Source organism: Syngnathus scovelli, chromosome 13 (genome assembly GCF_024217435.2).
Source record: "Syngnathus scovelli strain Florida chromosome 13, RoL_Ssco_1.2, whole genome shotgun sequence".
NCBI classification, from domain to species: domain Eukaryota; kingdom Metazoa; phylum Chordata; class Actinopteri; order Syngnathiformes; family Syngnathidae; genus Syngnathus; species Syngnathus scovelli.
In genome coordinates, this window is record NC_090859.1 from 10,576,019 (window position 1) to 10,599,615 (window position 23,597).

At 43.9% G+C, this 23,597-nt stretch overlaps 4 protein-coding genes across 6 annotated transcripts; 3 read left to right on the top strand and 1 right to left on the bottom strand.

Moving 5' to 3' along the window:
• Positions 1 to 488: 488 nt before the first annotated feature.
• Positions 489 to 13,459, top strand: tnfrsfa (tumor necrosis factor receptor superfamily, member a). Its single transcript, XM_049737874.2, has 10 exons — positions 489 to 705; positions 8,400 to 8,589; positions 9,038 to 9,169; positions 10,028 to 10,139; positions 10,216 to 10,349; positions 10,419 to 10,511; positions 10,586 to 10,632; positions 10,772 to 11,059; positions 11,148 to 11,184; positions 11,544 to 13,459. The coding sequence occupies exons 1-10, from the start codon at positions 673 to 675 to the stop codon at positions 11,843 to 11,845; spliced, it is 1,368 nt and encodes a 455-aa protein (XP_049593831.1). The 5' UTR covers positions 489 to 672; the 3' UTR covers positions 11,846 to 13,459.
• Positions 13,460 to 14,214: 755 nt separating this feature from the next.
• On the top strand, positions 14,215 to 15,753 carry LOC125979468 (lysosomal membrane ascorbate-dependent ferrireductase CYB561A3-like). The gene is made up of 5 exons (XM_049737712.1): positions 14,215 to 14,432; positions 14,649 to 14,857; positions 14,998 to 15,152; positions 15,319 to 15,481; positions 15,554 to 15,753. Exons 1-5 carry the CDS (start codon positions 14,246 to 14,248, stop codon positions 15,578 to 15,580), a joined length of 741 nt encoding a protein of 246 aa, XP_049593669.1. The 5' UTR covers positions 14,215 to 14,245; the 3' UTR covers positions 15,581 to 15,753.
• A 226-nt stretch (positions 15,754 to 15,979) lies between these two features.
• On the top strand, positions 15,980 to 19,867 carry trappc13 (trafficking protein particle complex subunit 13). Of its 2 annotated transcripts, XM_049738127.1 has the most exons (13): positions 15,980 to 16,140; positions 16,592 to 16,660; positions 16,828 to 16,927; positions 17,113 to 17,197; positions 17,277 to 17,404; positions 17,518 to 17,590; positions 17,753 to 17,797; positions 17,884 to 17,901; positions 18,597 to 18,730; positions 18,843 to 19,041; positions 19,147 to 19,247; positions 19,322 to 19,469; positions 19,616 to 19,867. In XM_049738127.1, the coding sequence occupies exons 1-13, from the start codon at positions 16,095 to 16,097 to the stop codon at positions 19,706 to 19,708; spliced, it is 1,239 nt and encodes a 412-aa protein (XP_049594084.1). In that variant the 5' UTR covers positions 15,980 to 16,094; the 3' UTR covers positions 19,709 to 19,867. The 2 variants fall into 2 exon arrangements, with proteins under 2 accessions (XP_049594084.1, XP_049594085.1); XM_049738128.1 differs by lacking the exon at positions 17,884 to 17,901.
• Positions 19,868 to 19,906: 39 nt separating this feature from the next.
• On the bottom strand, positions 19,907 to 23,081 carry sgtb (small glutamine rich tetratricopeptide repeat co-chaperone beta). Of its 2 annotated transcripts, XM_049738130.1 has the most exons (12): positions 22,987 to 23,081; positions 22,129 to 22,241; positions 21,966 to 22,069; positions 21,797 to 21,872; positions 21,621 to 21,720; positions 21,448 to 21,552; positions 21,236 to 21,374; positions 21,018 to 21,080; positions 20,899 to 20,936; positions 20,735 to 20,818; positions 20,542 to 20,661; positions 19,907 to 20,451 (listed from the first exon to the last, which is right to left on the bottom strand). In XM_049738130.1, exons 2-11 carry the CDS (start codon positions 22,226 to 22,228, stop codon positions 20,550 to 20,552), a joined length of 921 nt encoding a protein of 306 aa, XP_049594087.1. In that variant the 5' UTR covers positions 22,229 to 22,241; positions 22,987 to 23,081; the 3' UTR covers positions 19,907 to 20,451; positions 20,542 to 20,549. The 2 variants fall into 2 exon arrangements, with proteins under 2 accessions (XP_049594087.1, XP_049594086.1); XM_049738129.1 differs by having other exon boundaries at positions 19,907 to 20,661.
• Positions 23,082 to 23,597: the final 516 nt, after the last annotated feature.

The following is a 23,597-nucleotide window of genomic DNA, read 5'->3' on the forward strand; positions in this document are numbered from 1 at the left end:
TGCTTAGCAAATTAAAGTTAATTCCAAGCAGGAAACCTCAGTTATTTCTCCATGTCTTTTTGTGCAACTTTTTCCCCCCTCAAAGCTACAGACAATAAGATAAGAAAGATGGCGACACAGATTATTTATTATTTTATGTAATCCCAATTTTGTTATTTATTATAGCAGTTGCGAATAGTTTTTTTTTTTTTTAATGAGTGGAAGAAATGCATTCCTTTGCACAAGGCGTTATGAAAACAATGTATGATGTATGTAAAAGTTTATTTGGGGAATTTTATTGTGTGAACATGTTTAATAGCTAAAATCTTTGACCTCAATTACCTTCACCGTGATTGGCTACTTAAAAGTGAGCTTGACCTCTGACTTGCTACCAAGTTAATGTTTAGGATCCCTTACACTGATTGGCTGTGCGCAATATAAATATTCAATACTAACTTGCAGTGATTGGTTGAAGATGGACTGACGTCACGGTATTCAGACGAGCCAGAAGCAAGAATCACTGCAACTGAGTCTGGCTCTCAGTCGAGACGTTTGAAAGACAGCCGCTCACGCGTTATACTCATGAGAGAAGTCGGCTGACGGATTAGCTTGTTCGCTATTTTTTTTTTTTTTTATCGCGACGTGTTTCATTCAAGATCCTTTTCACGCTGAGGTCTTACGGAGGTTTCTGACATGAACACCGGGCCAGCTGTCGGGAAATTCTGCGTAAGTAGAAACGCTTGAAATGCTGTACAATCTATGTTTGTGTTCTAATGGTAAGTATTCCAAATTAACTACGGGGTGGGGGTGAAAGGTCAAGTTAGGACAGCGGCAGTATTTCCCAGAATATTTAGGACAATATTAAGTGTCGTCTGTCTCCTCGCGTTAGCCATTTAGCTTGTAGAGCGTTAAATGCGCGGTGTTTGACGCCACACTAGCAAACAAAAATGTCACCCCAAAACATTATAAAGACTGGAATAATGATCATTCATCTCAGTGTGGTCACAAATTCGAATTTTCAGTACAAAATCTGGGTTTGTTTGACAGAACACAACGCTGTTCTCCATACTGGCAGGACGCCATGACTTGTATGAATGGCAACAGGTGGATGGTGTACCTTCTGCCCTCTAATGCAACAAGAGCATTGGAATTTTTGTGCTAGTCATTATATGTCCCAAGCACAGATAGATTATTGAAGATTATATTTAAGAAATGTTTTCCATAGTCTGTATTCCTGTTCTCCATCATACAAAATGGATGACTGAGGTCAACCTGCAAATTTCACGTCTGTTTGAAAGGGGTACAGTGAAAAACCAGAGCTGGGATGTGAAGTTTTGTTCAAATTGTCAACTAAATACCTGATTGTGGCACGCTGCAAGATAAAAACGTCGTACGACCAGGAATTCTCATAAAAGTAAACGTGACACCCGATGGACCTAAAGCAAATTTTAACGCAACAACTGGTAGCTGGTGGTTGCCAACAAGGGAAGTCCAATGTAATGAACGGATACGCTAGTTGCAAGAACAAAAAGAATCAACAAGAACAAAAAATATCTTTACATAAGATGAATGTATATTGAGGTAAGGAACAAGGATTTAACAATGCACAATGACAACCTGTTGACATAAAACAAAATAGCGAACCAGGACATGGATGACTGATATAACAAATCCCGACTCATCACAAACTAACCAAGTTGCGACCATGAGGAATTTTTGTCTTAGCAACCAACGCTAACTGTAGCAAGCTACAAATGCCTGATTTTAACATTTAAATGTCACCCGTAGTTTGTGACGGCTGACTGAGTGACGGTTAACCTCAACTGTAAGCATAAAAAATTGTGACATTTGAAACAACAGATGACAAGCCACAACAAGTCACTACTGTTTTTTCCTCACATTATAACATACAAGGTGTTTAGTACTTCACCTGAGCAAGCAATTTTTCTCTTTCTTTATTTGAATACAACATAACAAACGATAATTGGCGACTTGAAACAATTGTAACAATCGTTCACATTGTTCCGACTAAAGCATTGTTACTCTGCGATTCCCAACTTTTGAGTCCAGATTAGCATGCGCTAATAGTTACATTATATCGAGTGGACTGTCTGCGACACTGTGACACTTTCCCCCCTACATCAACCCCCCCATGTCAGGCAGCAACGTCACTGTTTATCTTTTGTGTAAACCTCAGTACATTCTGGAAGAGGCCTTGCCAAGTGGCCTTGTTGCTGGGGGGGGGGGGGGTTACTGCGAGGAAACAGGACCCCCACCCTTGATCCACCCACACACAGCGATTCTGCCGGCAGGCTAATCCCCCCCACTCACATACACACAGATAGCGCGCCTACGTGCTTGGCTGTCCCGTCCATTTCCTGTACGCGCATGCCACAATATTAGGGGGCATCAGTTGCAACTGTAAACTTGGTGCTTATCTCTTGTGTCTGCCTGGGTGTGGTTTCACACAGGAAATGAAGGCACCCCCTCTCCCCACCACATGTCCACTACCCCCATCTCACGGTACAGAAAAGGGCAAGACGGACATCTGGGACAAGTTCAGGCCAAAGCCTAGCATAGCTTATCGGCGCCGCGTAGTATGATGCAACCGGCCGGCAACGCCTGGCGCAGGTGCTCATTCAATGCAATGTAGTGGTGGGGTGGTTGCTGAGGTGACCTGTTCAGCCAATCAGAGAGGGGCTGACTCACTCGAGCAAGCGTCACCTGTTCAGGTGTGCCCGGGCAACGGCGGCAGCGCAAATTCCAGAGCAAGGCGGGATGATGTAAACAAGTGAAGCAACCAGTTGACCCGTTGAGATGTTAGTCAGCATGACGCATGGAGTTTATTCGTGAAATCTACTGATCACTGTTAATTATCAACACAAGTTTGTACAGTTACTATATATAGAAGAGCTACTATTGTTTTGTTGGGCAGTCTAGAAAGCAATGTTATGCTAGTAGCTGTTGATAAAAGCTGTTGTTGTCTGTTGTTGACGATTAATCGTGCATTTGTCAGGATGATCAAACGAATGACACTTTTGCAAGCCTCACTGTCTGTTGAATCTCATGCATTCCTTTTTCCCCTCTCTGATATAATTGGGAAAATATACCGAATTTATTGAGTATACATAGTATTTGGAACTCCACAAAAATACTTCTGCAACAGAATCGTATTTTCGTTCATGGAAAATGTCACATTGTTGCCCCGATGCCTTTGTGACGTCAGCCGCGCCGGCACAAAGGCTCACTTTGATGGCGCTAATGTAATTTGCCAGGGCAAAGCCGAGTCTCCGTGCGCATTCTTCAATCTATTAGTCAGCCCCTCACGTTGGCGGCGGCGTCCTCTCCCACCTCCCTCTTCTCATTCTCCTCCTCGACACACCGCCAGCCGTCTTGTGAGCGGCCGCTCGGGCCTAATCGAGATTGGACAAGGCGCCGCCCTTTGCCCCCGGGCCGCGCACATGTCTGACTGTGTGCCTACGTTGGTCAGCAGTCCTTTTGGGTCTAGCGAAGAAAACAGAAAGTCTCCCAAACTTCCCAGCAGCCTTTGCTGGCTTCATATGTTTTGCATCAGCGCGGGGGTCACGCGCCAGCCTGGACGTTCAATTAGCGTCGATTGTTTCCCGACGTCGCCTAACCTGCAAGCGACACGTGCGCGCGCACCTCCTGAGGAAACTCAAGAATGTGTGTCGCGGGGCTGCAAGTATTGCTCGGTTAAAAATATCCTACCCGGAGGATATGATGTGTGTGTGTGTGTGTGTGTGTGTGTGTGTGTGTGTGTGTGTGTGTGTGTGTGTGTGTGTGTGTGTGTGTGTGTGTGTGTGTGTGTGCGCGCAATGTGCAGGCTGTTTTGGAAGGAGGGGTGAGGGTGTGGGGGGGGTGACTGCCGCATGAAGCCCCTGTATTGTCTCAGCTTCCTGTTCTCCCTGAGAGGAGGGGGCCGCTGCTTTTCACACGCTCCCACACATGCTCTCCTTCTCCACGCCATTGTACTGAACATGCATACTTCAACACTTTACCGCACTTTTTACGCTAGCTAGTCGCCGCGGGAGATGCACTCCGAGTCCAAGTCACCGCTGAGACGTTGAGTGTTGTCCATGTTTAGCCCTGAGAGTCAATAAATGCTCCCACATTTCTGACTCGGGAACTCGGACTATTGTGTGTGGACCATGGGAGCTATTGTCTGAATTTCATGATGGGACGATTTATTGCAGGCCAAAAAAAGTTTAATTCCATGTGTCCGGCATTTAGGCTTTGAATCGGGCAATTTACACAAGCTGCTACGCTTCAAGATACAAGCCAAAATGTGGACCATGACGACGTAATTGAAAGAGTTCGCTCGGTGGATTTTTGGCGCCAATCGAGTTCCAGTGACAGTTGTTTCGTAGGCCTTGATGAGGTGGACGCGGCCAAGTGCAATTAAGCACATGTTACAATTTGGATTCACACCGCAGTTACGCTCGTTACGGTCCGAGTCGTCATTCAACGCGCACGTCAATCCCGCTTTGAGTCGTCTTGTCAAGTCACAGCTGTAACGTGTTAAACATGGCCGCCACTTGGCCCGCGGGGACGTTTGGATGCTTGCCGCGCTCGCGGTTCTGGTGAGGCGACGGCGATAAGGACGGGCGAGCGTTGAGATGGCGGGACGAGGCAAGTGGCTCGTCTGTCACAATCGTTTACGAGGCACTCGTTAAGTTCTCGGCCAGTTTGAACTCCTCGGTGTGTAAAGAGGGCGTAGTTTGGTGATTAGTGGTTGGGTTGAGTCGCTGTTGACGTTGACCGCACAGCTGCCTGCTGTTTGGAAGCCAGCGGAGTTGTTTAGCTTGGAGCAACAAATCACGCCGCTAATGCTGTTTGGCTAGGCCTCAAAGGATAACTGAGTTGAATAAACTGCAGTCGCAGACTCGCGACGCTTTTTCCACTGTTTGAGTTGCAGATGAAACGTTAGGAAAGTTTGCTATCATCATTCCAGTCAGCAAAGTGACGGCGTCAGGGATTTACTAATGGGGATGCCACAAGACAAGAGCCAAAACAGTAATGCTTAAAATATGATTTATCCCCCTATGCAAACACACTCATAAATATTAGGGAAAATTTTCTGACAAAAACTTGATGGATGATACATCAGACAAAACAAAATACATTAAACAAATACAATAAAAAAATATGTATAATATAGGACGTATGTAAATAGGCATAAAATACAGTCAATAAAAAATACATACATTATCTAGAGCAAATAAAATATTAGGATAAAAAAATGTGGATGGAAAAATATAAACAAAAAGAAGTTTAAAAGGAAGAATGCAAAGACATTAAACTAAAAATACAACTCAAATATTGGAACCAAATCTCAATTAAACACAAACAAGAAATACAGGAAAAAAAAAAAACTTTACAAAAATGTGCTACTGTTTTGAAGGGCTGGAACGGATTCATCTCATTTCCATTCATTTCAAAGAGGAAAATTAATGTGAGTTCTGAACGTGATCATAGAACCGATGAAACGATTCTACCAACCATGACTAGTTTCCACCTTTTAAAAGTAATCCGTGTACATGTGGTCTAACTTGAAGCTTCTGGATGATTAGCGATTAATAAGAGACGCATGATGCGGCCCTGTAATATGGAACGCATCGTCCCTGCTTACGGCTGGGCTCTGACTAAAATCCTCTGGACAATATTGGATAAATGTCTCCTTCCTTTTGTTTACCGCCAGTTTGTACAGTCAGTCGCTGAAATGACCCATTGATAAGCAGCTCTGCGGATGTCCTGTCCTCGGTGGACGAACCTTTTCCGAGGCGTCCATCATTTAATTGTGACTTTAATTGCTTGAAACTCGCACACATGCGGCATCGTCATCACAATGGCGCTCTGTGCTAAGTGGACTGGACCTCCTCCAAGGGATTGTGGTTTCTGAACCGAGGTTAGGGTCACCCCCCCTCTGCTGCCACCGCCGCCTTTGGTGCCGCCACAATGTGGCTAGCCAAAAGTGCCCACGTGTTCTCTGTTTTTGCTAGCGCAATCAAACTTGACGGCGCTAATGTGCATGTCAACTTACAAGCTGTGTTTAGAGGACGTTGCAAATGGGGAGTTGTGTTTATGAGTTGTGTTTACTTTTCCTTGCACGTCTTTTCTTTCTCCTTTCACTTAATCAGAATGACAAATGTTTTAACGCTAGCTTAGACATTAGCATGGTTATCGCAATCTACTTGCAGCGGTCTGTATTGACGTCAGTGAACTTTTCAACTCTTAACGTTGCCAGTCTGCGGTTGACTCGACAGGAGAGCGACAAATTAAAAGCTGATTGAGCATTTTTGGTGACTTTCACATCACCATTGTGACCTTAACCAGCTGCGGAGTTTAGGCTAGCTTCACCAAGTGACCGTAACATCCTGAAGAACTTTATTGCTAGCATAGCCACATTTTTATCCCATCAAGCTTGAGTGAACCAAACAGTTGTTGGACGCCCACGCTACGTCTTGCATTATTGACCGTTTCCTGCGATGGCGCACTCTGGTGTAGCGTTGCAGATCTCAAGTTCTTTTTTCCCAAGATTTTTTTCCGCAGCACACATGTGCTTCCTCGCAGATCTTTTCACGCAAGCCTTAGCTTCAGCAAGTGTTTTTGAGCCCCCCACACCACCTCCCACTGTGCTTTAAGCCTCGCTAGAGCGCCACTACCATACAACATGGCCGCCCCCATCGCCCGCCTTTCCTCTCTCTTCTGCCTGCGTCCAATGTTTGGATAGATGTAAAAGGCCTGATTGTGACTGCTCGCAGCCACTTTGGAAAGTCTGACGTGAGCAGGAGGACGAGGAAGGAGGGGAGGGGAAGAGGTGGCGGCATGGAGTGGTTGGGGGGGGATTCGCGGGATGAGAGACTGAAGGGAAAAGTTCTTCCCAACAACAAGGCATGGCGACCTTCCAGGAGTCCCGCTCGTTCCCCCGTGGTTGGCTTTTCGCACATGGCCTCCATCTTTACTTGGCCCCCTCTACAGCTTACAAGTGCTGCCTTTGATCCCAAAATCGTTTTACTTGAGCTATGTGTTAAAATATAGGGCTTGGGTGATGGTTTGATTTTCAGTGTAAAGGTCGTCAATTAAAAAAAGCAGTTTAAGAAAATTATTTAAAAAATATACTATTGTTTGTAAAATTTTGATTTATATGACCACCCAAAAATATATATTTTTAAATATATTAGTGATGCAGTGATTAATTGAACCCAAATAATTAAAAGAAAAGAGAGTGAAATTTTGATTTTTAAGTATTATATATATTCTGTTCTCCTTTTTGGTTTTAAATAACATTAAGGACCTATTAAATAGGTTTTAAATAAAAATTTAGTATTTTTGTGTGGTGATGCTGTGTGAGCCAAAATCCTCCAACGCAGCCTCTCCTTTAACCCGGCGGTGTCGCGTTGCGTCGGTGTCGCATGTCGCTCGGTTCAAAGCATCTGCGTTGGAAGAATGTGGGACATTTGAAGTCGAGACACTAAAGCGTGTTGTTGGCCCGTGAATGGGCCCTTCTCACGTTGACGAGCTGAAAAGCGTGCGAAGAAAAACGCCAGTGCCCCGGGGGGGGCCTCGCTAAAGCGGCACGGCCCAGTATTCTTCTGGGAAGCCCACCTACACAAGATGGCCATTATCTACCGCATGAATAGATAGTTGTGCTATCACGTCGGGCACCGCTCTTAGCTAACACCGGCACTCTATCAAGAGGCTGTTCGGGTCCTGAAGATTTTTTGTATTCCTTTTTTGTTCTAAAAACCCCAAAAAAATGAAGTGAACATTCAGAGACAAATAGAAGACTAATTTGAACGCCATCGTAAATCGTCACGAGCATATGAGGCAAGGAAAATCGAAATTATTTTAGCTAACTGTGTCCCCTTCAAACAAAAGCATTTCAATTTTAGAAATTCAAAATGCAGTTTTGAAGTGCAGAGACACATTTTTTTTTAAATCACAGCCTTTCAACACAAAATAAATTTTCTTGGCTAGTTTGATGTCGACTGGGTGTGTACTTGCTTGAAGCTTCTCCAAGCTTCATCCCACATCTCAAAAACTTTCATATTAGCTTCATTAAAGACTGTTAATCATTCGTAGGTGTAAACATTGGTGTCCATATGTAACCTTGGATTGACTGGCAACCATTAGCTCCAGGTCCCACATAACGAAAACAGATGACCTGATGGACAATGCGACTAGCGGCAGGGTAGTGACGCTTTAATTTCAATCCCACGGCAGATGTTCTGGTCAGATGTTCCTAATCAACGTGCAGATTGCGAACAGAAGGCGACCCATGAAAAATCTTCTCGCTCTTTTGATCTGATGCCACTGAAAGAACTGGTCTGTGCAACCACGTTCTATGTAAATAAAGTTTTATTTATTTCATTTTTATCTCGCTGGGTTCGCCCCCTCAGATGCTGCTGGCGACGCTCCTCCTCCTCGCGAGCTCGCCGGGCCGAGCGGCCGAGCAGCCCCCCGCCGCCCAGTGGTCCGCCGCTTCAGAGAACGACTTCAGGAACGGCACCCTCCTGCGCCGCCATAGGACCTGCGTGGAGAACCAGCAGTACCACTACCAAGGCCTCTGCTGCCTCAACTGCCAGGCTGGTATGTGTGTTCTCGTCCTTGCCTTTGTGGAAAAGTAAATACATTGTAATGGGTAAAAAAAAAAATACTCGGTAAAAAAAATCTGAAAAAATGCACCATTTAAAACCGCTATTAGATAAAATAATACAAAAACACATGAAAGAATTGGAACACAAATGTTGGTGAAAAACTACAAAACAATAAAAATTGTCAAATGGGGAGAAAACAGGAACTAAAGCATCATACAAAAACAGTATGGCTTTAATAAATTTGGACAGGCTCAGTGGAACTAATTGACTAAAAACTTAACTTAAAATTGAAGACAGAATCCGATACAATAAGCCAAAAATATGTTCGATTTTGACTTTTTGATCCAAGCTAGCTTGCGTTGCAGTCCAAACCAATCTTATCATAAATCTTTCCAAATGATTGACCTTGGCTACGTTTGGTGTTTTTCTGTCATCATCAGGGACGTTTGTGCAGAAGGAGTGCGAGCGTGATTACCAGCAGGGGGTGTGCGCTCCTTGCGAGGAAGGACACACTTACACGGAACATTCCAACGGCATGCACAGATGCCTGCCCTGCACGCACTGTCGACAAGGTAAACACTTGGCGTGGCCAGAAAAATCTACACACCCTTGTTCAAATGCCAAAGTTTTTCTTAGATACAAGATTAAGATAAAGCGTTTGATTTGAATTTTTTTTTAGTGCTCTTATCTCACTCCCCCCAAGCTCACCAATCAGAAGCAACTTTCTTCTCACAGACAGGTCACGCTGAATAATCAGCTCCAAGTAACAAACAAACAAACATTAGATAAAAATGCAGCAGTTTACAATTTACACTTTTAGATTTCTGTTGATAGGACAATTTGATATCCAGCTACTACTCTCCCAAAAAAACTAAATGTCATTGTGATGCTAATTCCCAAATTAATTCATTAATCCTAATCTTCAGCGGGAAGTCTTCCCAGTGGACTCGCTGGATTATTGGGGAAAGTGGATCTTTGGATTTTTCCTTTTTCTTTTTTCCACTCCCCTTCGAGACGCCTGAGCGACAATGCCAAGTGATGAAGTTACTCGGGGAAAAAGGGCGTGTCTTTTGTGGTTTTGTTGCCACTCTTCAATGAGAGAGCGTCCCAAGAGGGGGGCTTACCTTACCCGGGCCGGTCCGGGCGTGGTATCTTTGTGTCCTGCTTGAAAGGGGCAGGGGCGGGGGGGTCGTGTTACACCAGCTCGCACTTTAGGGATAATCGCTCCTCTTTGCCCGTGACTCGGAATGTTTCCACACCCAAACTACCTGGTGTTCTCTTTTCACCTGGCTGGGAAAACATCTTTGTGGTTGGATGAAGCATGTGTTATTTTGATTTTTGAACAAGTGTGTGTGTGTGTGTGTGTGTGTGTGTGTGTGTGTGTGTGTGTGTGTGTGTGTGTGTGTGTGTGTGTGTGTGTGTGTGTGCAGACGAGAAAGAGACGGCGCCCTGCACCACCACGTCGGACACCAAATGTCAGTGCCGAGCCGAAACCTTCTGTGTTCCGGATCAGGCCTGCGAGGTTTGCAAACGTTGCGCCAAGTGAGTCTCCAACCAATCCAATCAACCGATCAAAACACAGCGATGCGATTGCTGAATAGATCGATTGACTGTTTAGGTGCAAGCCGGGTGAGGAAGAGGTGAAGAAGTGCACGCATTTTTCCAACACCGTGTGCCGAAAGCGAGACCCGGCTCCCACCAAAACACCGCCAGGCCAAACCCCGCCCACCCCTGCCTCGCCGGCAAATATATGTAAGGCCTCTCCTTTTTTCCTCAGCGACCTATCACTTTAATCAATAATCATCCTTGATGATATTGCAGGGATTCCCGTACTGAGCTGCCTCTTCTTCTTCATTGTGGCCGCCGCGCTGGCCGTATGGTTCGCCGTCAAGCGCTGCTCCTTCGAAGGAACATGTGAGTGCACGTCAAGGCCCGGCCGCGTTTCCGTGACGACAGCATCACTTTACTAACAGGCCGTCTTTTGACAGGCGCCAAGAGCCACTGTGACACCAGTGAAATCATCAAGATTCCCATCGTAAGTCTTAAACACTGTATTTCTATATTTTCAACATTTTATTGTTTAATAGAATGCAGTGTGGCCTTTTTTTTTTTTTTTAAATCGACTGATGACGATTAACTGTCGACCGAATCGAACATTTTTGTTTTCTTGTCAGGACGAGAGCGCCCCCTCGGCGGAGGAGTGCCAGAACACTCATAACGACGGCCTGGAGGGCGACCATTCCCGTCCGGAGTCACGTCCGCTGCTGCAGGAGACGCAGGCTGGCATGACCAACAACAAGGCTTCGCCGTCCCCGGAGGACGAGGACCGCGGGCTGGGCGACAGCTTGTCCAACACCACCAACTCATCGCAGACAAGCCTGTCGGCGCTTCCCACCGCCGCCTCGTCTGGGAACAGCCCCCAGCAGAGCCCCGCCCCCTGCAGGATAAGCGCTTCCGCGATGGTGCGCATCAAAAAGACAAAAATATCTATTTTTTATTTTATGTATCTTTTTGTAGCCTTCTGTCTCACAGCGTCTGCTTTGTTCTCAGGAGGATCCTCTGCAGCACCGCCTGGTGCCGCTGCAAGGTAAGAAAGCCGCACTGACATTTCTCGGAATGCCACTTCACGCAAAGTGTCATTTCCAAGCCCTCGGGGGGGGCAAAGACCGAGCAAGCGAATGAAGAAGCCAATTTAAGACTTGTTTTCACTCAGTTAAACAGTTCATGTCGGTTCACAAGTTGTGTAAGCCGGTCATTTTCAAACTGGGTTAGCAAAGCCTTTATTGGCTTTGTGCTTGGAAAATGACACTGGTTGACAGATAGGAAAATTGATTTAAAATAAATTATTACACAAGTCCAATTACTGTAATTGTTACTTTTTTTTTTTTTTTATAAAAACGCTGAAGTTGAAAGTTGACCCAAATAACGCAATTTTATCCATTGCAGAGTCTGAGAAGTCACTGAAGAAGAGCTTTGACCTGTTCGATAAGTACCTGGAGTTGACGATCCACAACAAGTTCTTCCGCATGATCGGCGTGAGCGACAACCAAATCCGCCAAGCGGAGAGCGGCGTGGCCGGCGACAAAGTCTACGAGCTGCTCAAGAGCTGGATGCAGCGACAGGGCCTGAAGGCCGACATCAACGACCTGCTGCGGGCCCTGCTGGACCTAGACCAGCGACGCTCTGCCGAGAGCATCGCCTCCGAGGCGCTTAGGCGAGGCTACTACAAGCACGATCACACTCCCTGAGGGACGTCATCGCATCTCCTTGTTGGACTTACCTCGTATCGAGAGCCAGTAGTTTTTTCTTCCGAAGATGCATAAGCAACCATTTTTTTTTTCCCCACAAAAGGGGTAAGTTGAGTTGCTCGGATGGATGAAAAACAAAAAAGAAGACACAATATGAAGAAAGTACTCAGCGCCACCTGGTGGCAAGCACATACACTGGTCTGGCGCTTACCGCGCCTTCTCCGCCACTGGCTCAATGTCGTTACGCTAGCTGTATGATTTTTTTTTTTTTTGTCATTGTCATCTTTGATGCACTTCTTCTCACTAGCAAAATTTTGCTCGTAGTTGCGTTGACATTTTTTGTGTGTGTGTGCGTTAACAAACTGATGCCCGCTGATCGACCTTTTCTGTGTAGGAATTTTCTCTCGTATGGTCTCCGAAGATTAAGTATAAGTATTCCCAAAAATACAAGATGATTCTCCTAAAATTACAACTTTTTCCCCTGAAAAATTGTTAAAAAAAATCTAAAGAATACATTTTAATTCTTCTTTGATTACAATTTTTCTCTTAAAAAAGAAAATACTTTATTCTCACAAAATTTACCCTTTTTTCTCCCCATTTTTTTTAAAAAACATTTTGTTTAGAAAAATCACTTGATTCTATTTTGATTAATTTCTTAAAATAAGCGACTATTTTTGTTGTTGTCTACTGACGCTACTTATTTGGACAAATGTTTTTTCTTTTGTCAAAAAAAAAACATTTCGGAGGTGGTCATTCCGTTAAAACATACTATGCTAAAATGAAGTTATGCAACACAAATTTGTTTGTGACAAATAGCTAAACCGTCACAAACGTACAACTTTGGTCTTCCTCTTTATTTATTGTCATATTTATTTTTAGCGCTACTTATTTAAACCCTCGCAGCAATGCCACACTTTCTTCAAACATTATTCTTCATTTCATTTCAGAGCTGAGCAGGCAGAAAATTTCTTTATTGAAATTATAAATATGGATTATTGAGACTGCCGTATCCATACTGTCATGCATGAAAAAGAACACCAAGCAATATACCCCGCCCCACCCCTCGTACTTGTTACTAAGCAGAATTCATATTTTTATATCAATGGGCCAATTGAAAGAAATTGCCTTGCTGCTTGTTGTTGGACTGAATTCACAGTTTAAGCAAAAATCACAGCGGCAACAGGTACGGAACCTTTTGGTCCAGCTTAGCTTTAATGAAGGAAAGTGCGCTTATTTTTTTTTTAACACCTCAACATTACACTCTTATTGCCCAACTTATTTCTGTGTGTTTGCAGTGAGCCTCATTGTGTGTGTGGGGGTTCTACAAGTATGCATGTGAGCATAATTGTGTGTGTCTATGCCATTGTTTGTGTCCTACTGTATTGTGATGCTCAGTGCTGGCGCTGCCATCCGGTGGTTGAAAAGAGACAATTCATCCTGCATCAATTTCAAAGCTTTCATGGACTGTTTGTTATATTTGTATATAGATTGTAGGAGAAAAGCAGGAGAAATTAAATGACGTCCAAGTCCTATTAATGGAAGAAATGAAGTTGAGATGTAAGTTATGAGAAGTATGTTTTTATGTACATTTGGAATAAATATTTTGTACAGACACCTTTTTGGATCATTTGAATTATTCTATTAAGACAGTAAATGACTTTTTTTTTTTATCTGTATTTATACATTGAAAGAAGCAAGACTGTGAAACACAGGTGACGTTCTTTGTCGATTATAACAATTTCCAAGATTTGTTCCTGAACATAAAAGTTCTGATGAAAGCTTCATAAAGTATAATAAGTGTGTCTCCTGCTCTTTTTTTGTGGTCAGAGGCTGTCATTGTCCAGGCGGGCCTAAAGCCTGAAAAAAAAAATTGCTTTAGTGTCACCAGAGCTGTGGGAACTTGGCTTCAATTCCCACTGGAGAAAGTCAGATGACAAGCAACCTCGTGATTTTTTTGTTTCAGGGAAACGGCGAGGGTACTTAGCTCGTTAGCTACAGGAATTTGTTTGATGTCTGGGAGGAAACTGTCATGGAGCCGACTATACATAGAATAGAAAGCAGACAATTGTAATGGCTCACACCGCTGAACCTCATCAGTCACGGTGATAGAAATGGTGACAATCAATTGTATCAATCAATTGGAAATTGTTCCTCACCAATCAAGAAACTCAAACTGAACATTGTAGCCAAAGTATTAAAAGTAGTCTGTTACTTTGCTGTTATTTAAGAGTGTAAATTAACTGAAAAACATTAATCAGGAAGCATGAAAATGTCATGGCGTCTTCCCTCCTGACTGCTTATCGCATCTTTTGTTGGACAGCTGATGCATCCGTAAAAATCCTTTGGTCGTGCCATTATTGTGGAGTCCGAGCAAGGACGTGCAGGAGTGGAGATTTTTCAATGGGATCGAGGGCGACTTTCTACATGTCTTGGTGTCTGTGCATCACCACGGGCATCGCGTGCGTGGTCTTGGTTGTCTACTGGTACTGGCGTTGGCATGGAGGATTTGCCTGGGATGGAACCCAGGCCCAATTCAATTGGCATCCCGTCCTCATGATCAGTGGACTGCTGGTCCTCTATGGCCTCGGTGAGTTCCAATTGTCCATTGAAGGGAATTTAGGTGACAATTGTGAAAATGTTTTTATGACTCAGCTCAGAAACCATTAACTGTATACTTTTTTTTTTTTTTTTTAGATGTTAAATTGGTTATATTTATGTTATGTCATTTAAAAGTTAAATACAACTGAATCTTTAGCATTCCTATACTTCACTATAATGACTTGTTTCCCCGAATTCTGGGCAGCTGCCGTTCTCTTCCGTGTGCCTTGGGGGTGGTCGCATAAGAAGCGTGGATGGAAGATGCTTCACGCAGGACTGATGCTGGCCGCCCTGATTCTCGCCGGCGTCGGCTTGCACGCTGTCTTCGTCGTGCACCGCAACCTGAACATCCCTGCGTTGTACTCTCTGCACAGCTGGGTGGGAATGAGCGCCGTGGTGACCTTTGCGTGGCAGGTAGGGAATACGCTGACTTGACAAATTGACTTGCATCTCCTTCAATGACTTCTTATGTACATGCGCGGAGAAGTCAAGACAGATCAAGGATAACGGAATGTAAATCTCTGTGAGCATAATATGGCTCCTTTAATCCACAGTGGTTCCTGGGCCTGGTCGGCTTCTTGCTGCCGTGTTCTGCACCGCGTTTGGGCGGTGCCCTGAAGGGCATCCATGTGTGGACGGGACAAGCGGTGCTGATGCTCACTCTGGCTGCCTGCATCAGTGGGATCAACGAACAGCTTTTCTTTGCACTGTGAGGCGTTCAATGACTTTTTTAACCTCACTGGAAATCATGGAATGATATTTGCATATGTTTACTTTGATGTGTGTATGTAATAATTTTTGCTCAGTCTCTTTGTGTTGCCTGGGGCAGTTGCTGTATGGGTCATATTTAAAGTCACTATTTTGGTGTTTGTTAGGGATGGTGTGTCAGCAAGTGCTTACAGCTCCCTTCCTGTGGAGGCGCTGTTTGGCAACATGCTAGGAGTCCTGACTGTGGCGTTCAGTGTTCTCGTGTTTGGAATTCTGTCCAAAACCGACTGGCAACGTCCAAACACCAATACCAATGATGAAGCAACTCCAGTGAGTAATTTTCTTTTATTATTATCATAAATAAAAAAATTGTCATATTAATATTTGTTTTATTGCTTTCAGATTTTGATGAGAGAAGAAGCCATTTAAGGGACACAGCAACAGAATGGGACAGAAAACACATTAAAAATTATCCTATTTAAGGATAAATGGTTCAGAAGATGGATGGATTGAAAACAAGACATGAAAACATTTAATCACTCATGTATAATTGATATATTACACTTTATGATTTCTGAATTAATAAACAATATTCTGTCCAATTTGTCTGTTTATTTTATGAGTAGTTTTCAAACCAAATGTATTCAATTTTTTTGAATAAAAAAGCTCAAGCTCATTCAAATATCAATATAGAAACACATGCAGTTGCTGCACTAGTTTTGAAATTAAAAAAAGTATTTAAAAAATCAAATCGACGTTACTCCGTCAATGACGTTGGGGTTAATGTAGTAGTACCACTCGGCTCCTTTAGACGGCAGCATCACGTGCGGAACCAAAAACCTCGAAGAAGACAAGTACCTCTGGTCACGTGGGTCTGCTTCCTGTCACAACAGTTAGCTTCCCCGGGGCTAGCATCCCCGAATTAAAGCCGTTTTCTGTCAAAATGGATGTAAGTCAGGCCAAACAGGAACATCTGCTTGCATTAAAAGGTACTTTGTCTCATTTATCTTTTTGAAGATGCACACTTCATGCGGGAATTTAATTTAAAACGTCGCATAAGTAGACTTGTTACCATATGCTGCTCGCTGTTAATTCGGCTAGCGCTATTTTTCGTTATCGCTCTGTTTTTAATTTATTAATCTAATCTACGAGTACATTTATGGTTATGTGTGTTTCTTGTGTGTACTATGGTTTTGTTGGGGCTGCTTTACCCTCAACCTTATTGTTATATTTACAATATATAGTGTACTTGGGCTCTCTTGACAGGCGCTATAGAAATATAAATTATTAATCATTATTACCAATCCATTCATTTTATAAAGCACTCTTTAATGTACCCCTGAACTGATCACTAGCCAATGACAGGGCACCTATTGACAAGCAATTGACCTATGGCTATATAATGTCTAAAAAAAATGTATTTTTTTTTATTTGTTTTAGTAATGCGGCTGACAAAACCAACTCTGTTTACCAACCTGCCAGTGACATGTGAAGAGCGAGACCTCCCAGGTGATCATCACACCTTATCTGAATTGGCATGCACATCCACTTGATTATATTAATATATGTACACAATATTTGATAGTTAATAAAAGAGAAAACACAAAACAAATCCTCCCCAAAATCCAATTTGTTCCTCTAACGCCTCACGTTGCCACCATGGTTTGTGCTGACAGGTGACCTCTTTGGGCGCCTCATGCGAGATGATCCGTCCACTATCAAGGGCGCAGAGACGCTAATGCTGGGCGAGATGCTAACATTGCCGCAGAACTTCGGGTGAGTCGTCTGAACGTTTCCTTTTGCAGTGAAATTTTGAACTGATTTTCATTTGATTATATTCTTATTACTTTTAAAACAATTACATTTGAATAAAAAAAATAATTGTAATATTGATATGAATGAGTTTGCCAATATTTGAATGTATGCATTATTGAATAAAATTTCCCGTCCTATCTCGGCAGTAACATCTTCTTGGGCGAGACCTTCTCTAGCTACATCAGCGTGCACAATGACAGCAGTCAGATGGTCAAAGACATTCTGGTTAAGGTAAACCCAATGGCAAGAATGGTTCAAATGAAGCAAGGGGTCTCCTAAATCTCACTTGATGCCTTGTGTTCCTCTGTAGGCTGACTTGCAGACCAGCTCTCAGAGACTTAACCTGTCGGCGTCCAACTCGGCCGTCGCCGAACTCAAACCCGAGTGCTGCATTGATGATGTCATCCATCATGAAGTCAAAGAGATTGGAACACATATGTGAGTCCCTCCGAGGCCTTAAAATAAAATTCAAGATTTTTTTTCCCCCATTTCAATGTTGATGTTTGTTTTACATGCGCTAGCAAAATGTTGACCTTTGTGTTTATATGCAGCCTGGTGTGCGCCGTGAGCTACACTACACAGCACGGAGAGAAGCTCTACTTCCGCAAGTTCTTCAAATTCCAGGTGAGGCAGCTCACTTATCGCGCCTTTGAGACATATCGTAAGCACTCGCCAAAAGCGCCCAACATAGCCCTCGTCCGTTAAACGGCTGTGCCGCTCGGGTTTTCTTTTTTCTTTGTCTGGCGAGCAATGGAGACATTCAGCCTGCATTCTCTCTTCAATCAGGTCCTCAAGCCCCTGGATGTCAAGACCAAGTTCTACAATGCCGAGGTACGTTCCCCCATCTCGTTAGTCCCTTTGTAAGCCCACATCCCATTTGGCATGTGTTCATTTTGTCCTTTTATTTTCTCCATTAGAGTGACCTCAGTTCTGTGGTAAATCGTTTTCATTTTTCTGTTCTCATCGCCTCTCTTCTTCACGCCGCCTACAGGTGGAAGCAAACAACAACAATGGCAACATGAGTCGTATACTCTATTATTATTCATCCTAATCATTTTAGATAGTTGTTTAATTATAAAAACTTTAAAGATGGTTTTAGTTTGGGAAGCTTTCCATTGTTGTTGCTTGTGCACACTTCCTTGCCATACTTCCTTTTGCATGTGGTGCTGGTGCGTCTGACTCCGTGTCTTTGAGAGCGCGAGTGAGGGGGGGGGGGGGTATTTCACTGTATTTTGATGAATTAAAAATCACTATGTTCAGATCCAAATCTGAAATCCTGATGATGAAAACAATTTGTGAAGAAGTGGGGCCAGGCTGGCTTTGCATGGAGCGTCAGGCGGTGGCAACTGGTGGCATAAGATAATGAGCTAATGCTACTGAGCTAATCTGCGTTGGCTGAGACGTTTTGTGTTCAAATGCTGCTTTTGACCACAAACACCCAAAAAATGACACACTAATATTTTTTGACTGAGCTAATGTAAATCTGTCCCAATCACATTGCATTAAAGCTGATTACCTAAAGTAAGTTGAGGTGTCAGACCAGGTTTGGGGCCTGACATTCAAATCCACCCCCTCCCCTCAAACCCCTCTGCCTCCCCATAACCATCTGCCGCTGCCTTCTCCGCCGCAGACAGACGAAGTGTTCCTGGAGGCCCAGATCCAGAACATCACCACGTCGCCCATGTTCATGGAGAAGGTGTCCCTGGAGCCGTCCATGATGTACAACGTGACCGAACTCAACACCGTCACCCAACAAGACCACGGGTATGGCAAAAGTACTCACACGCCCTACTTGGAGTAGTTGTATTTAGAAGGACATTGCAGTAATATACCTAAATCCACTTAAGTCCATTCACAAAGTATTTGTTCCCGTTAGGGTTTCGACGTTCGGCAAAATGTCATACTTGCAGCCCATGGACACACGTCAGTACCTCTACTGCCTGACCCCCAAGCCCGAGTACGCAGAGAAGGCTGGCATCATCAAGGGTGTCACTGTCATCGGGAAGTTGGACATCGTGTGGAAGACCAACTTGGGGGAGAGGGGACGCCTGCAGACCAGCCAGCTGCAGAGAATGGTATTCCCCAATCGACCCAACCAAAAAAATCAATATAAATGATGGCATGTTTTATCTGATGTAGTACATTTCCATCACAATTGTGTACTGCACATGTTTGGACAGGCTCCAGGCTACGGAGACATCCGCCTGTCCATGGAGGTCATTCCCGACACGGTCAACCTGGAAGAACCGTTTGATATCAGATGTAAAATCACCAACTGCAGGTAGGCAAGCTACAGTCAGGCACATTGTCCTGCTTCTTCGTTTCACCTCACGTCTTCTGTGTGTGCACGTGTAGCGAAAGGACCATGGACCTTCTTGTGGACATGATCAACACGTCGTCCATTCACTGGTGCGGCGTGTCCGGCCGAGCTCTGGGCAAGCTAAGCCCTGGGGCGTCGCTTTCGCTGGCCCTCACGCTGCTGGCGTCCGTCCAGGGTCTTCAGGTAAGACATTTGAGCATTTATTCTGTATCCTTCATCTAGAGTCTCTTAGTTACTAGTATTTATATTTTTTTTAATTACTAGTAAGCGAAAACTCATTTTAAATGGACATCATTGAAAAACATTAGGTTTTGTTTGGTTTGTTCCAGAGTATTTCCGGTCTGAGGCTTACAGACTCGTTCCTGAAACGTACGTACGAGTACGACGACGTGGCTCAAGTATGCGTGGTTTGTCCGTCCTAGCATTTGACTTTTTAGTTCTATTTTTTTTTATAAATAGGCTTTACAACAGACCAACGCATCACAGTGCACACTGTATTAATGCTCATACAAATGGTTGTGAATAATGAAAACCTTTGAAAATAATGTGAATATGTGAATAAACACGCAAATATTTTTTTATGTCTTTTTGAAATCGTTTTATAAAACATGACAAAAGAGTTTGATTTCATGACATTTTATTTTTATAGTCATTGGAAGGAAGCAGCTTCCTAGCCCAGTAGGACTGATTTGAGCATCTGCGAGAACTCTGTGTTTTGTCATGTCCACTTTTAAGAAATATCCAGAAAAGGCATAAATTGAATACTGGTCTAAATCAAATTTAGTTTCCATAAAGCTTCTGATGCCTGATACCCGTTTGGAAGCATGCAGGAGGAGCAACCTTACACTTACACAACATACACATAGTTTTTAAGTGTTCATTAATAACATTATACTTTTTATTATTTAGTGGCGCTAAAGTGCAATGACAATGTCACAATGCAGGCGTGTCAGTCACATGACTAAAAAGCAACAGCGGACGTCAGGTGACAGCAGTGGCACCTTGACTTACGAGACGAATTTGTGGCATCCATTGAACTCGCATCTCAAATATTAGCTTGCAAAATACATAGCGAGAAAAACTAAATTCACAGGTCAAAAGTCAAAGTGCCACTGCACTCATGTCGGGTCTTCCTCACAGCTGTCAATCATCTGAGGGGTCCATCCTAGAAGAGTTGCCTCAGATTGGTGTGAGTTTAATTTTGGGAAAATGGGGAGGACAAGTGGGGGGTGGGGGGGGAGCTGCTCGCACCAACCCGAAGCATCATGAGTGCTCCTCGGCGCTCCCGCTGAACGATCGACTTCGAATGTGATTGCGCAACTGCTCGATGAGCTCTGGGTTCTGCTGCTGGATCTGCTGGGCGAACTGTTGCCCCCTGATGGAAAACCAGTAGTGCCTGCTTTTAAATTTCCACATTCACAGAAGCCGCACCAAGAAGTCGTACTTACGCTTCAATCAGACTGGAAATGTCAGTCAGTCCTCCCACTCCGGCGGCTGGTCCTCCCACCGCGTTGGCCATCATCCCGGACATTCTGTCAATCATAACGAGGAAGTGAAACGCTAAAAGCGAAGCTAATTTCAAAGCTAACACGTAGCTAGCGCCAACACTCACAGTTGCTGCACCTGTTGGTTCTGCATCACGCTAGCTGCCTGCAGACACAGGAAGCAATTTTATCATTGTTTTGGTTTGTGGTCATCAATAAGGACCAAATAAGGAAGTACTGCGCTTACCATGCTGATGAATGCGGGGTTGTTGATCAAACTGGCCATGTCGAATCCCAGACCGGCTGCCATCTGCATTATGAGACAGTGGAAAAAAATGGAAATGCCAGATTTTCGTACTTTAATATTTAACAACTACTCAATATGTGTGCGCCAACTAATAACCGGCTGTTGCAATCTCGTTCCTTTATTGTCAGAACTGGTGTTTATTTTTCTCTTGCACTCACGGGACTGCTGACTTCCTTCTGCTTCTGCTCAGCCACCTTCAAGTTGGACTTGTATGTGTCGTTGTCCGGGTCCAGCACCAATGCCTTCTTAAAGTAGGAAATGGCCTCGGGGTATTTATTCATAGCCGTTAGTGCCAAGCTGTGAGCACAGAGCATCCCAAACATTATATTTTAGTCAATATATTTGGGTATGCAATGTTGCACCGACTTACCCCATCCTTCCGTAAGCTTTGCTGTAGCTGGGATCGATCCTGATGGCTCGCTCGCAGTCGCCCGTCGCCTCCGTGTAGTCGCCCAGTTTACTATGAGCGGCCGCCCTGCGTGACAAGTGTTAGCATCATCTAGCATTACCTAGCCTTAATGTGACCTGGCTTGTGGCTAATACCGGTTGCAGTAGTAGACGGCGTTCCTCAAGTCCAGCTCTATGGCCTTGGTGTAGCACTCCACCGCAGATCTGTAGTTCTCCTCTTTCATGTGATTGTTCCCTAAAAACACAATTGTGATTTAGCACCGTTACTTTGGTCACTTCTAGATGCATGCATGTCAAATGATCTTTCACACCTTCATTCTTCAGCTGCTCGGCTCGTTCCGCGTCTTCGGGTGAAGGAGTTGTCGCCGGCAAAAGCAGGTTGTCATTCTGCGAGAAATATGGTGGTGGATGATGAACATGGTCATATTTTTTTCCATGTATCTAATACAACTTGAAATATTAAACAAAATGTCCACTCACCTTGAGCAGAGAGTTGAGAAAGATCTCCATGAGGGGCTGCGGTGCGGCCAGGTGGCAGTCGCTAGCACCGATCTTAAAGGTGGTCTCCAGACACTGGATTGCAACTGTGACAAAAACGGACGTTCACACCGGTCCTGACCACCATTACTAGACATTCACGTACCTTCAAGGCTCTCTTGCTCGTCAGAATTCAACGTGCCGCCATGCGTCTGATCCCGTAGGAACTGTACGATAGAAAACGCCAAGCGCTTGTCCACCGCCATGGTTACCTACAATCTACACACAAACAGTTGACTCAAATTTGGCTACAATGGTAACTTGATTTGTGATTGCCTCCTTACTGTTTTTTCCAAGTTTGACCTCCAACATGGCAGGTGCCCAAACTATTTCTTACATTGTTAAATTCTCAGTCATCCAAGTCATGGTAATCTGCAAATTCTAATTGGAGGATCTGAACAGTTCTTGGTTGTTGTAGTTGTTGTTTACAACCTACAAATATTACTCAGGCAATTAAGCTAGTGCAGTATGTACGAACAGTAAGCTAACTCAATCAGTTCAGTCATCCAGTGACAGAAGCTAACTAATAGTTTTGATCCATATACACAATTAAACGTAATAGCTCCCACAATTAATCAACAATCCATTGAGCTGCTATTGATGGTGAGATGATGAGGTCCTAAGGTGCGTGTGATGACGTCACGGGTAACAGGCGCAAAACAGTGCACGCAGGAAAAACGGTCACGTGCGGCACCCAGACGTACCCGCACCCCCTTCTACCCCCGACGAGTATTGACAAACATGCTGTGACGTCACCTCATCTTGGTCATTTAGGAGTAATAAGAAGTGCAATTCTTATTTTGAGTAGCTAAAATGGGCGTCCGTCTCTGCTGCAAACGAGCGGGATTGTTAGCGATGCGACGGTAACGTGACGAATAAGGAATACATAACAGCAAAAAATAAGTATAGAAATGCCAGTATTGTTCATGAAATTACGTTAAAAGATGTAGCATAATCCTTTTACCTGAGACGCGGCCGCTTCGCAATCGCTGTCACTCGCTCCAGCTAGCTTGGTATTCTTCTGCGCATGCGCGAGCGCTGATACCAGAAGTGACCGCTATACATCATAAAAGTTGCCTGTTTAATTTTCCTTTTCTATTTTTTCATTTTCAGTTACGTGCTTCATACTTACATTACGGGCCATTGCCAAGTATGAATCACACAATAAATACTACATTACATTGTCTTAACAGCACTTAACAGCAGCAGTTGCTCTATAAATAAATGCTCTATAAATACAGTTGCGTTAATTCCTTTCCAACCCAGGTAAACGGGGTCATCGAGGTTATGTCAAAGTGTACGGGAGATAATTTGTCCACTAGAGGGCGCCATTGCATTTCAAACGCTTATTAATGTCGACTAAACAAAATATAGTTTTTGTAGTTTATTGTCAGCCAAGGTGCTTAATTTAAGAACTCAATGATTCTGTTCCTTTGCATTCTATATTTGGTTTTATTATCTTTTGTGGACCTTTCCGATAGAACACCGTTTAAACATTATTTTGAATGCATATTTAGCATTACATATGGTTGTTTATTCGGCTGTTTTGCATTTTTGTGAAGGTAGATCATTTGA

Excerpts from the sequence above, each read along its gene's own strand:
- tnfrsfa (XM_049737874.2), top strand. The coding sequence starts at position 673 with ATGAACACCGGGCCAGCTGTCGGGAAATTCTGC. Across the intron at positions 10,512-10,585 it reads CTGCTCCTTCGAAGGAACAT|GCGCCAAGAGCCACTGTGAC; the intron begins GTGAGTGCACGT and ends GTCTTTTGACAG. Across the intron at positions 11,060-11,147 it reads GGATAAGCGCTTCCGCGATG|GAGGATCCTCTGCAGCACCG; the intron begins GTGCGCATCAAA and ends CTTTGTTCTCAG.
- LOC125979468 (XM_049737712.1), top strand. The coding sequence starts at position 14,246 with ATGGGATCGAGGGCGACTTTCTACATGTCTTGGTGTCTGTGCATCACC. Across the intron at positions 14,858-14,997 it reads TGGTGACCTTTGCGTGGCAG|TGGTTCCTGGGCCTGGTCGG; the intron begins GTAGGGAATACG and ends TTTAATCCACAG. Across the intron at positions 15,482-15,553 it reads CCAATGATGAAGCAACTCCA|ATTTTGATGAGAGAAGAAGC; the intron begins GTGAGTAATTTT and ends TATTGCTTTCAG.
- trappc13 (XM_049738127.1), top strand. The coding sequence starts at position 16,095 with ATGGATGTAAGTCAGGCCAAACAGGAACATCTGCTTGCATTAAAAG. Across the intron at positions 16,141-16,591 it reads ACATCTGCTTGCATTAAAAG|TAATGCGGCTGACAAAACCA; the intron begins GTACTTTGTCTC and ends TATTTGTTTTAG. Across the intron at positions 18,731-18,842 it reads GTCACCCAACAAGACCACGG|GGTTTCGACGTTCGGCAAAA; the intron begins GTATGGCAAAAG and ends TGTTCCCGTTAG.
- sgtb (XM_049738130.1), bottom strand. The coding sequence starts at position 22,228 with ATGGCGGTGGACAAGCGCTTGGCGTTTTCTATCGTACAGTTCCTACGG. Across the intron at positions 21,721-21,796 it reads CGAGCAGCTGAAGAATGAAG|GGAACAATCACATGAAAGAG; the intron begins GTGTGAAAGATC and ends TTGTGTTTTTAG. Across the intron at positions 21,553-21,620 it reads GCCGTCTACTACTGCAACCG|GGCGGCCGCTCATAGTAAAC; the intron begins GTATTAGCCACA and ends CTTGTCACGCAG.